Raw genomic sequence first — 11,047 nt, forward strand, 5'->3', positions numbered from 1 at the left:
GTAAAGTGTGTATAGAAGGTATTAAGTGTGTCATTTCCAGGATTAAAAAAAATTAATGGTTCCTTAACTCTTTATGGAATACAGTCCATGTTGCTTAGCATGGCATACCGGGTCTGCCTCACCATCTGGTCACGTCTGTGTAGACACCTAGTGCTGTGCTCCAGGAGTTTGATCCGGGTGCTCCAAGGTGTGCTCCATCAGTATGGAGCATGATAACAAATAGTTCAATGGACTAGAAGTTAAAATACGGTGGATACTGAACACACACTGCTTTAATACAGTTTTGCAGAATCAAGAGTATTCCGATTTTAGCATTACAGGCCTTTCCATTGCGATGGGTCCTGAGTAGAAAATAATTTCCAGAGCGACAGTTAGCATGATGAGGACCGCTCAGCCCCAGTGCAGGTTCTTGGGCTGGGTCCTGGCTTCCGAGGAGCCACGTTGAAAATTGCTCTTCTGGCCACGCCGGTCACGACGTTCTCTGATTTCATCACATCACTTCACTCCTGGGTGCCGTTGTCCAGGCTTTGCTTCTGCCGCCAGTGCATTTTCCACTTTCCTTGCTTTCTCAACTACCATCTGGCAAGATCCTTCCTCAAATGTTACCTCTTCTCTGAAGGCTTTTCCATCCTTCCAGAAGCTATCACTCCTTGTCTCTGCTTGCTTTATCATACTGTTCTTCTCCCTCTTGTTCACTCAACACATATGTGAATGCTAGGCTGTCATCATTTGACAGGATGCCGACTTTGCATACAAGGACCATTTCTGATTTTATTTTGTGCTCCCAGAGCTTAGCACAGAGGTGAGCACAGAGTAGATATTCCATAAGTGTTGGCTAATTGTGAACTACGAAATAGAAAATAAAGATCAGTGTCATGGACTGCGAGAATCGCATTCAGGAGACTATAGATGAGTCTGATGAGAGGAACAAGAAGGAAAAGGGGAAGAAGTGGAGAGTCTATTGTAAATCTCCCAGAAGCACATGGACTTTGGAGTCAAAGCACAAATTGTTCCATTGTTTTGGCAGAAGTTGCCAGCACCCATTTCCCAGTAGATGTGGGCACCAGGATCCCTTGTCCCCAGTGCATTTCACATTTGCTATCACATCCTAATCTGTGAATTCCATCAACAAAGCCACTAATCGCTTTTTAAATTGCCAACAGAGAGAATATTAAAGGCCATGATATTTCCAGAGGGAAAAACAAACAGAATCAATGAACATGTAGGGCCACAAGCTGGTGTAAAGGTTAAGAAGCCTACGTGCCTAGAGGTGAAAAGTGCAGGGAGATGGAGGTATAAAAGAGAGATCCAATCTCTCTCTGTGTGTCCCAACCCTTGGGTCTGCCACTGTGTTCTACGTGTCTCTGGGCCATTGAGATCAGCACAATGAAGATCCTGGTCTTGGTGTTGGTTTGTCTACACCTCTCACAGGGTGTGGAAAGGTGTGTATGGGGATTCAGCTTCATCATAAATTCCAGCCCTGAGGGAGAATCACAAGCTAGGGTAGAGCAAAGGCCTTCCCCTATAGATCTCATGGAAAGGCAGTCAGATTGTGTCATGATACATGTACCCAAAAACCACAGGGAGTGAAGACTTACAATGGATGGATGGGTGGATGGATGAGTGGATGGATGGTGTGTGCATGTGTGTGTGTGTGTGTGTGTGTGTGTGTGTGTGTGTGTGCGTGTTGTGAGATTAAAGGTGGGTTGGTGTTTTGTTGGCTAAGAAAAAGGGATGCAGGATATATGTCCCTAGTTTACAGGAGGGACTTTGGATAAATGGAAATTTATTCTGTGTAAGCCATATGTAAGCAGAAAACCCCAAATACACATTGCAGTGCATTTTCATGCTGGAAATGCTGGAGTGACTGCTGTGGTCAGAACTCACTAAAATCCAGGAGGATTTCTTATAAGAGGCTCTTCTTGGGTAGAGTATAAGAAGGTTTGAAAACCCACATCAGATCAATGAAGGCATTGCTTTCATGGGGAAGGTGAAGGTCACTCCTTTTGTTTGCCCTATTCTCTACAGAATCATTCTGAAGAAAGGCAAGTCCATCCGCCAGGTGATGGAAGAGCGGGGTGTACTACAGACTTTCCTGAAGAACCACCCAAAGGTTGATCCAGGTGCCAAGTATCTTTTCAATAATGATGCTGTTGCTTATGAGCCCTTCACCAACTACCTGAATGTAAGTGAGGGTCAAGGTGGTGTCTATAAACCTTGGCTGAAAACCATTCTCAGATACTCATTTAGACCTCTCATTAGCTCTGATTTTGGACTTTTTACTAAACCCAAGTCTCTCCTTCCTCAGGAAAGTATCCGGAGAAGTTATGAGTTGGTACCATTTAACACTATCATATTCCCTCTCCTTCCTTCTTTCCTGTCATTACTGGCTCACTCTCTAAAGCCCCATTTACATGGTTAGGAGATTCCGAATGACCATGTTCCAGTCAATTGAGCAATCGAACGGAAGTCCTAGTGATGAGCTGTAGGGGAAAGAGGGAAAGCACAGGCAAAGCGGCCAGGCAAAATCTCCAGTAGCTCCAGATGCTATGTAGCTCCCCATTTGGGAACACACACTGGTGCTCAGAGCAAGTATTTGCATGTTTTTGAGACTGCAGTGTCTGCTCAGGGCATCTCAACACACTGGTGTTCCATGGACTGTTTTTAGTGAGATGTTACATGAGTGTCAGATCTAGGGATCTCCTATTTCGAATTCCACTTTCTATAGATAGTAGATAAAGAGGCAGGGCAGTGACATGACTGGCCAAAATTCACTGAGAACTCAAATTGTGTCTCAGTGAAGTTCTCTTGATTTCCATGCTACCCTCATTTTTGATTTCCTGGCACCTTGGCTACTATGTGACCAGAGGGAGAAGAATGGTGGGGAAATACTTAACACTGGAAGAGAAAAAGGGACATCGGTGTGTGTGTGTGTGTGTGTGTGTGTGTGAGAGAGAGAGAGAGAGAGAGAGGGAGAGAGATGTGGGGAAGATGGGTGTGGGAGACGTAGGAGACAGCATCAAAGGAAAAGACTTCAAAAGGGAATGGCTAGAGAAGGTGCAAGGTTTAGGACATGTTTACACAGCTGAATGTGGCTGCAGCTCCTAAGGAATGACTAGAGACATTAACATTGTCCAGGGCCGGATCCTCTTTCACACCTGACCCTTCCTAGTGTTATAGAAACCAATTAACTCGAAATTCAACCTTGAAAAGCTAAACCATTAGATTCATTAACACACTTGCTTAGCTGACTTTATGCACGTAGCCTTTAGCAATTATCCTAATAAAAAGAAGCTTCGTTCTGGAGTTGGGGCCTCATTCCGACTCGAGTATGAGGACCTTCACTTAACTGCGCTTTGTTTACGGACTCATCTTTTGCAACTCCGGCCATACTCCCTGCAACAGTGGATGAACACTGGGAAAGGAGAAAGTGATTGCTTCTCCAGCTTTGCATGTTCGGGCATAAAATGGTAAATCCATGGAGGTATCACCTGATACAAAGTAGAAAACAGTTTGGAAGAAGAAATTGTCTTGCCAGACTCAGCTAGTCAAAGGTTTGCAATTAGGCACAAAAGTGGGGAATATTGAGAGAATCTGACTCCAGATGGAAAGAAGAACCTGTTGGAGGAGAAGCTACTTACTCCCCCAAGGAAATTATTTGGGAAAAATGTGGCTTTTAGTGAGTCAACTTCTTCCCTATTCTTAGGACAAGATTTGGCTGCTTAATACAGGTGATAAACTGTTCTTTGCAGAATTACTACTTTGGAGAGATCAGCATTGGGACACCACCACAAAATTTCCTGATCCTTTTTGACACGGGTTCATCCAACCTGTGGGTGCCCTCCACCTACTGCCAGAGCCAGGCCTGTTGTGAGTATACCACCATCACCACCCACCCACGGATAGGAGCAGAGGGCGACGCAGAGTCGGGATTAAGCACAAGCCCATCATCCAAGTCTAGATGGTGCACCAAGTCTAGTCTTGGTGCATATCCATGATCTCAGCCTCCTTAAATTCAGAACATCTGGAAATCTTGCTCTTGGTCTGTATTTCACAAGTGCTGCATCTCTAGAAAGCGAAAGAAGTAGACCAGGGCTTCCATTCCTTTCTCTATTGATCCCTTTCCTCAGCTCTCTCCTGTGGGCCCCAATTCCTGGCACTTTTGAGTTGACCCATGCTTCAGGAAATGGTAGGTTGGAAGGAATTGGGGCAACATCTGTTTCCCAAGGGGACAGACTTTTCTGGGGCTATTGATTGCCTTCAGCCCAGAGTCTGAGGCTGAAGCCCAATCCCAGGCTTGGTCTGATGGTCCCAGGCCATCAAGGATAAGTGTCCTCCGTGTATTTTGGAAAATGTGTTAACACCAACATTGCATTGTCTCTTTGCACAGCCAATCACAACACGTTCAACCCCAGCATGTCTTCCACCTACCAAAACAATGGGCAAACCTATACACTATACTATGGAAGTGGCAGCCTGACTGTGCTCCTGGGATATGACACCGTCACTGTAAGTGCTGTTCTCATCTTTCTGTGGGTCTGCCATTTGGCTCCCCTTTTCTCGACTCTTAAGCTATCAGAGATATCAAAGGTTGTTAATTAGGTACACATTTCTAAAAGCTGACTCTTGGAAAGAGTGCCACAGGCCATCTAATTAAACCTTTGTCCCAAGACAGGAATTGCCCCACAGCAGTCCTGACCTCTGCAGGCTCTTTACGTTGTGCCTCCCCCGTGACTTTGCTCCTTGGTCTTAACTGTCCTCTTCAACCACCTGGAGCACATCTGCTTCCTCCTCCACAGGACTTCACTCTGGGTATTTGAAGACCTTCCTTTCACTATTTTCTTTTCTTTACATCAAGCACACGCAGTTCCTATGTCATTTGTGCACACGGATTGTTCGATATAAAACCAAGCACTGTCCTTTCACTGTCCATGGAAGTGGAAACTCTAACTCCAAAAAACAATGGCCTCTACTTCTCCAACACCCACACTCTTCTTTCCAAGACATGCATGTTTGGCTGATGCTGTCGTCCCTTCTTTTCCATGCGAGGACTGAGCCAACTCAATGAAAGAAGCCAATTTCTTCTCCCTAAAAAAGGGTCTAGGTTCCATTCCCTGGACACCTAAGTCTGGGAAGGATTTGTCTACCCTGAATTGTTAATCTTTTCTTTTCACTTGTCTCAGGTTCAGAACATCGTCATCCATAACCAGGAGTTTGGTCTGAGTGAGATTGAACCTAGCAACCCCTTCTACTATGCAAACTTTGATGGTATCCTGGGAATGGCCTACCCCAACCTGGCGGTGGGGAATAGCCCAACAGTCATGGAGAGCATGATGCAGCAGGGCCAGCTCACCAGCCCCATCTTCAGCTTCTACTTCTCTCGGTGAGCATCTTTGCCCTGTAGGGCTCAGCAAATGAGGCACTGTGGGGGTTTTTATTTTACCTTATTAATTTTTTAAACATTTATTTATTGTTGAGAGACAGAGTGCAAGCAGGGGAGAGGCAGAGAGAGAGAGGGAGACACAGAATCCAAAGCAGGCTCCGGGCTCTGAGCTGTCAGCACAGAGCCTAACGTGGGACTCAAACTCGTGAACATGAGATCATGACCTGAGCTGAAGTTGGATGCCCAACCGACTGAGCCACCAGGCACCACAGGATGACTCTTTTCTTAAAAATGGACTATAATCCCTCAATATTTAATAAGTAAATGTTGAGATTGTTGTATTAGATTCACAAAATTCAGAGCTTATAGGACCAGCCACATGATCATTTCTTAATACAATAAGTATAAATATAGAATAAAGAGAACTATAATGAAATGATATTTATAAGAACATATCTGGCTCCAAAAAGAGTTCTTGTAGTCATCACTTCACAGGACATCTCAAAAATCTTGTTTTTAGCTCCATTTTTCCAGAAAGGCAATGCAGGCTCAGACAGGTGGTCACTGTTGAGCATGATTGACACTGACAGGGGTGAAGCCATGACTCAAATGCAAATACCTTGGTCACAAATCCAGTACTTTTCTTACTCTGCTGGCCTTGAACTCTTGTGGCAAACTTTACTTACTGCTTCATCTTCCTAACCACACGATCCCCAGGGCACCTGAGTCCAAATGTTCAATGACTGGCAGGCCCAGGTTAGGGAACAGAAGAGGCCTGAATCCTCTTAACACCGTCTAGTTACCAACCTGAGCACGACAGGAGCATCCCCATCACTGCCCACTTGAGATCTCTGTCTGTCAGGCCCCTCCAGGTACTCTCTGAGGGGTTTCTTCTTGTTCTCACTTTGTCATCAGGAGGGTGTCCCTGGGAGGCTTTTAGAGTTTGTTTTCACAGGCCTGGTTTCCAATCCCATCGCCTCTTTTATGGGCATAGTCTGTGTTTCCAGTTCTCTGGTACTCTGGGTGTTCCTCCGAGGAGGCTCCTCTCCCTTATGCCTTAAGCCTGGCGGAGCCTGAAGAGCAGGTCAGAGGGTGGTACCCCTCTTCCTCTGGTTCCACTGTGTCTGAAGGAGAGAGGGACACTGAGAGGGGAGGGAGGGGCTGCCTGGCCACGTGTGTTGTGGGAACTCACGCTCTTCTCCTTTTCTCCCTAGCCAACCAACCTATGAGTATGGTGGAGAGCTCATCCTGGGAGGAATGAACAGCCAATTTTATTCTGGTGAGATCGTCTGGACTCCTGTCACCCGGGAACTGTACTGGCAGGTTGCCATCGATGAGTAAGTACAGAGGAAAGTTCCTATGGATTATGGACACCCCTAGAGTGTCCCTCCAGTGTGACTCTATTTCCTGTTCTTGTCATGGCATAAACCCCTTAAAGAGAATCAGCAAACCCTCAGGCTGATTATTCCTGGAGCTCAGTAGACTTTGGCATCTAGCTCTCGACTGAACTTTTTGACTTGGTCACTGAGCCTTGTCATGTCAGCAGGTTGGTCATTCCTAGGTCTCTGTGAATCCTCATCTTTGTTCCTGGAAGCTTCATTATCCCAATTAGCGTAGTCTTTACCACTTCCTTCATCAGGAAATGTAATAGCTGTCATGGGTGTTTTCTATGTGCCCAATGTACTAAATATTTATTTAATATGTTATTGCATGTGGTCTCCACTACAACACTATAAGGTGGTCAGCAGTATATTTCTTTGCATAGATAAAGAAATCAAGGCTCAGAGGTTAAGTAACTTATCCAAAGTCACACATTTCACACATTTCAAAATTTGAGCCCAAGCATATTTGATCCCCTAACCCACGATCATGAATTAGTTACTTCTACACCCCAAGCCTTCAGGAAATGTCCATCACTGCCAGATAAAGATACATGTCTTTGGCCAGTAGTTGAGACCATCCAACAGCTGAGCCCTACCTATCAGAACAGCCTTCCCACCACTTCCGGATGTGCAGCACGGACCTGACCATGTCCTTGCACCTCACCATGACTTTCTTGCTTCTTCTTTTTTGACTATAACACCTGAAGTGGTCCTCGTGTCCTTGCACATCCTTCTAAGCCCAGATGAATTATTACCTCCCTTGAAAAGGCCTCTCAGGGTCCCAGTCTCTTTTTCATTCCCATAGTCTTACCAGCTTTCGTCCTAATATGTATCTCCTCATCTCTGGGTAAGTCACAGTGCAACCGGCCAGTGCAAGGGTAGAGAGACAGGTGAGCAGTTGGATGTCTGACAACTAGTTTCATGTGCCTGGAATAATGGTATCTTTTCACTTGGACCAATTTCACTCACACTTTAAGTATTTCTTCTCAGAAAAATCCTCATCTAACTAAATGCCTCCCACATCCAGACTAGATCAAGCACTCACCAGGGCTGCAATCAAACTCCATCTGTGTGTTTCTGTTAATTCTGTTGTGTCTGTCTTGTTCACCATTATGTCCAAGTGCCTTAGTTCACCAAAAACACCCAAAATATACGTGGACTGAAGAGGAAGCGTAGAGTAGCAGAAAAAGCTGGATGAGGAAACAGAGACCGAATCACACAGAACCACGTTATGGAGATTACCAGCTACTGCCTTATGGTGTTAGCTGTGGCTTAATGTATGGTGTTGTCACATGTCCATTAGAACGTGTTCTTTAAACACATTGAATATAATTGACTCACCTTTATATCACCATAATTCTTATACGAATGCTTTGTATATAGTAGGTGCCCAATGTGTATTTTTGAAGTGATTCCCAGCTCTAGCTCTTTGGCACTATGTGCCGGGCCGCATATAGGTAGATTAAAGAAGACAAGACACGCTCCCTGCCTCCCCAGAGCTTTCAGTCAGAGCTGGAGTAGTTACCAGAGCAAGACTGAGGATGTTACTCTGATAATCACAAAGACACAAAAATCACATTACGTGGATTGCAGTTCCGAAGTATGTCCTGAGTTTTGGGGAGAGGCATATCTTCAGAGGAGCAGGGTTGGCAGGTTAGGGTAAAAAGGCACTTCTTTGTGTCAGAAATGCTCGACTCTCTTTGTACTGGTGTTCCCCTCAGGTTTCTCATCGGTAACCAGGCCACCGGCTTCTGCTCCCAGGGATGCCAGGGCATTGTGGATACGGGGACCTTCCCACTGACTGTTCCCCAGCAGTACTTGGACTCCTTTGTGAAGGCAACAGGAGCCCAGCAAGATCAGAACGGTGATGTGAGTAACCAGAAGCCAAGATTCCTCTGCACATCTAGGCAGCCTCAGCACAGGAGCCTAAGTGCAATGAGTTCATGAGAGATAGGATGAGGGATTTGTGGGGAGCTGAGCCCCTGGCAGGACAGAACAGGTGGGGACACAGCATGGCCTTTCAGGCATGAACCCTCAAAGCAAGGAGGAGTGAGGGGAGGGAGTAACACCAACCAGACTGTGAGTATGGGCTGAATGGTTGTCAGGAGGGACGGCTGTTCCATTGCAGCCTTAGGAGCACATTTCACCTTGGTGTGGCCAGTGTCATTTGACGTGTGCCAATAGAGGCAGGCATGTCACATTTCCCCATTCCACTGAGATTTCTTTTTCCTAGAAATACTCCTTTGGCTTTTATCTGAGCAGCCTCCCGTCCCCACCCCTGCTCCCCTTGTACACACTTCTGCAGTTTGCTCCTCCAGCATGCAAGAGTCTCGTTTAGTCAGACCAGATCTTGGCTCCTCAGGGTGTGTGTGTGTGTGTGTGTGTGTGTGTGTGTGTGATGAGTACGTGGACAGGTGCACACAGCAGGGACATGAATTGTGTGAGAGCGTGCTTATACAGACTGGGCCTGTGTTTCTTCTCTGTAAGTTGCACTTTCTGAAGGTAGAAATCTGTTCTGGAATGAGTCTAACTCCATACCAACACATCCCAAACCTGAGATGTGCTCAGGGAGACCCAGGAAAGCAGAGCACCTGGTCAGTGTTGTGCCTGGGAATCGGGTTTTGCCTTCCATGCTCTCAAACAGCCTGTGCTGGAAGGTCAGGAAGGAAGTCTCACAGGGGAAGGGGGACTGGGGCCCTTTGTCTGGGCCCCCGTCTCCTGGCACGCTACAGCTCTGCCTCTCCTCTCTCTCAGTTTGTGGTCAACTGCAACTCCATACAGAGCATGCCCACCATCACCTTCGTCATCAGCGGGTCTCCTTTACCTCTGCCTCCCTCTACCTATGTCCTCAATGTACGTATGCACTCTGGGCTCCACGGACATGGGATTGGATGGGTCCAAACAGGTGTCTGGTATTCTGGGGAGTCACCAGCGGCAGGGCTGAGGGTGAACAAGAAGCCAGAGACCCCGCAGGTGTCATGGAATATAGGATGGGAACTTCCAGTGGGGAAAAGCCTTTATATGCAACTAGTTATATTGTCAATGTCCTTTGTCTCTTCAGAACAATGGCTACTGCACGCTCGGCATTGAAGTCACTTACCTGCCCTCCCCCAATGGGCAGCCCCTGTGGATTCTGGGAGATGTCTTCCTCAGGGAATATTACACTGTCTACGACATGGCCGTCAACAGGGTGGGCTTTGCCCTCTCTACCTAGACTAGTAAGAGGAAGCTGTCTCCACCCTCCCTGCAGGACTCTGGGGATTGCCCTTCTCTCTCAGCCGACAGCAGCATTTTAGGCTAGTCTCACCGTTTTGTGCAATAATAGAGTCTTACTTGCAGCAAATAATAAAATAATAATCTCCAAATGTCTTTGCTGTTCCTTCCAAATGTCTTGTGTTCTGCTTAGTTTATTCTAAATTGAAAGTTAGCACCAGCTCCTTGGGAAATCAGTGAATTGACTAATGGGCAAGAACAGGGGAGCAGAGATCTCAGAGTGAGGATCCACAGCACAGACGTTAAGGGCACAGTAGAACCTACATGAGGAACTGTGGCGGAGGCGAACTGCACTCCCAGCACTCTCCCTTCCAACACATTCTCCTCTCCATTCTTGAATGTTAGAGAAGAAAAAGAAACCTTAGTGAGCATTTCAAACTAATGCTGAATCAAATCTGATCAGACAACACAGTAGGTTTTGTTGTTGTTGTTTTTGTTTGTAGGTTAGCAACACAGCTTTAATGTATGCTGACATTATCTGATTTTTTCACAGACCCCCTATCACTACTGGTGCTCTCAGGCTGCTCACATACGCACTTTACCTGCCTGGGCCTGACTGCTTTTGAGTTTAGAAACCCCATCTCATTTTACAGTGGAAGAAAGTGAGGTGTGGACAGGTAGTCATACAGTTAGTGTTAAAATCAGATCCAGATTCAAGGTATTAAATACTTTTATTGTGCTGCCACGTGATGAAGTCTGCTATGTGCAAGCCATGGACGCACGCAATTATAAATGAGGCGTGGCGTTGGCTCCCTAGGGATTTTCTATCAAGTAGCGCCTCTGGCTCCAGAGCGGTTTTCTGATGGCAGTAAGACCAGTAGCTGAACTTGCCCTCCACGGTAGGTTATGAGCAATCATCTGCAGTGGGTTCTTCGACCGCAGTAATTCTGCCTTTGGGGAGCTAAGAACTGGTGTGGCTCTGGGACTCAAAATTGTTTCCAGAAATGTAATTAGAAAGATGTATCTGGGAAGAAAGATGCAAAGAATTCTCAGTCCAGATGTGCATGGG

At 46.2% G+C, this 11,047-nt stretch overlaps 1 protein-coding gene across 1 annotated transcript; it reads left to right on the top strand.

Moving 5' to 3' along the window:
- The first annotated feature begins 1,981 nt into the window (after window positions 1–1,981).
- LOC121026647 (pepsin B-like) lies at window positions 1,982–10,134 on the top strand. The gene is made up of 8 exons (XM_040469441.1): window positions 1,982–2,185; window positions 3,753–3,870; window positions 4,391–4,509; window positions 5,184–5,383; window positions 6,598–6,720; window positions 8,487–8,634; window positions 9,520–9,618; window positions 9,827–10,134. The coding sequence occupies exons 1-8, from the start codon at window positions 1,982–1,984 to the stop codon at window positions 9,977–9,979; spliced, it is 1,164 nt and encodes a 387-aa protein (XP_040325375.1). The 3' UTR covers window positions 9,980–10,134.
- The last annotated feature ends 913 nt before the right edge of the window (window positions 10,135–11,047 follow it).

The sequence above is a fragment of the Herpailurus yagouaroundi genome, unplaced genomic scaffold, assembly GCF_014898765.1.
Source record: "Herpailurus yagouaroundi ecotype Mexico unplaced genomic scaffold, PumYag 150562, whole genome shotgun sequence".
Classification (NCBI taxonomy): Eukaryota; Metazoa; Chordata; class Mammalia; order Carnivora; family Felidae; genus Herpailurus; species Herpailurus yagouaroundi.

What these genes read in the sequence shown, in the direction of transcription:
- LOC121026647 (XM_040469441.1), top strand. Translation starts at nt 1,982, where the DNA reads ATGGGGAAGGTGAAGGTCACTCCTTTTGTTTGCCCTATTCTCTACAGA. An exon ending in CCTTCACCAACTACCTGAAT is followed by an intron (nt 2,186 to 3,752) that starts GTAAGTGAGGGT and finishes TGTTCTTTGCAG; the next exon opens with AATTACTACTTTGGAGAGAT. An exon ending in TGGGATATGACACCGTCACT is followed by an intron (nt 4,510 to 5,183) that starts GTAAGTGCTGTT and finishes CACTTGTCTCAG; the next exon opens with GTTCAGAACATCGTCATCCA.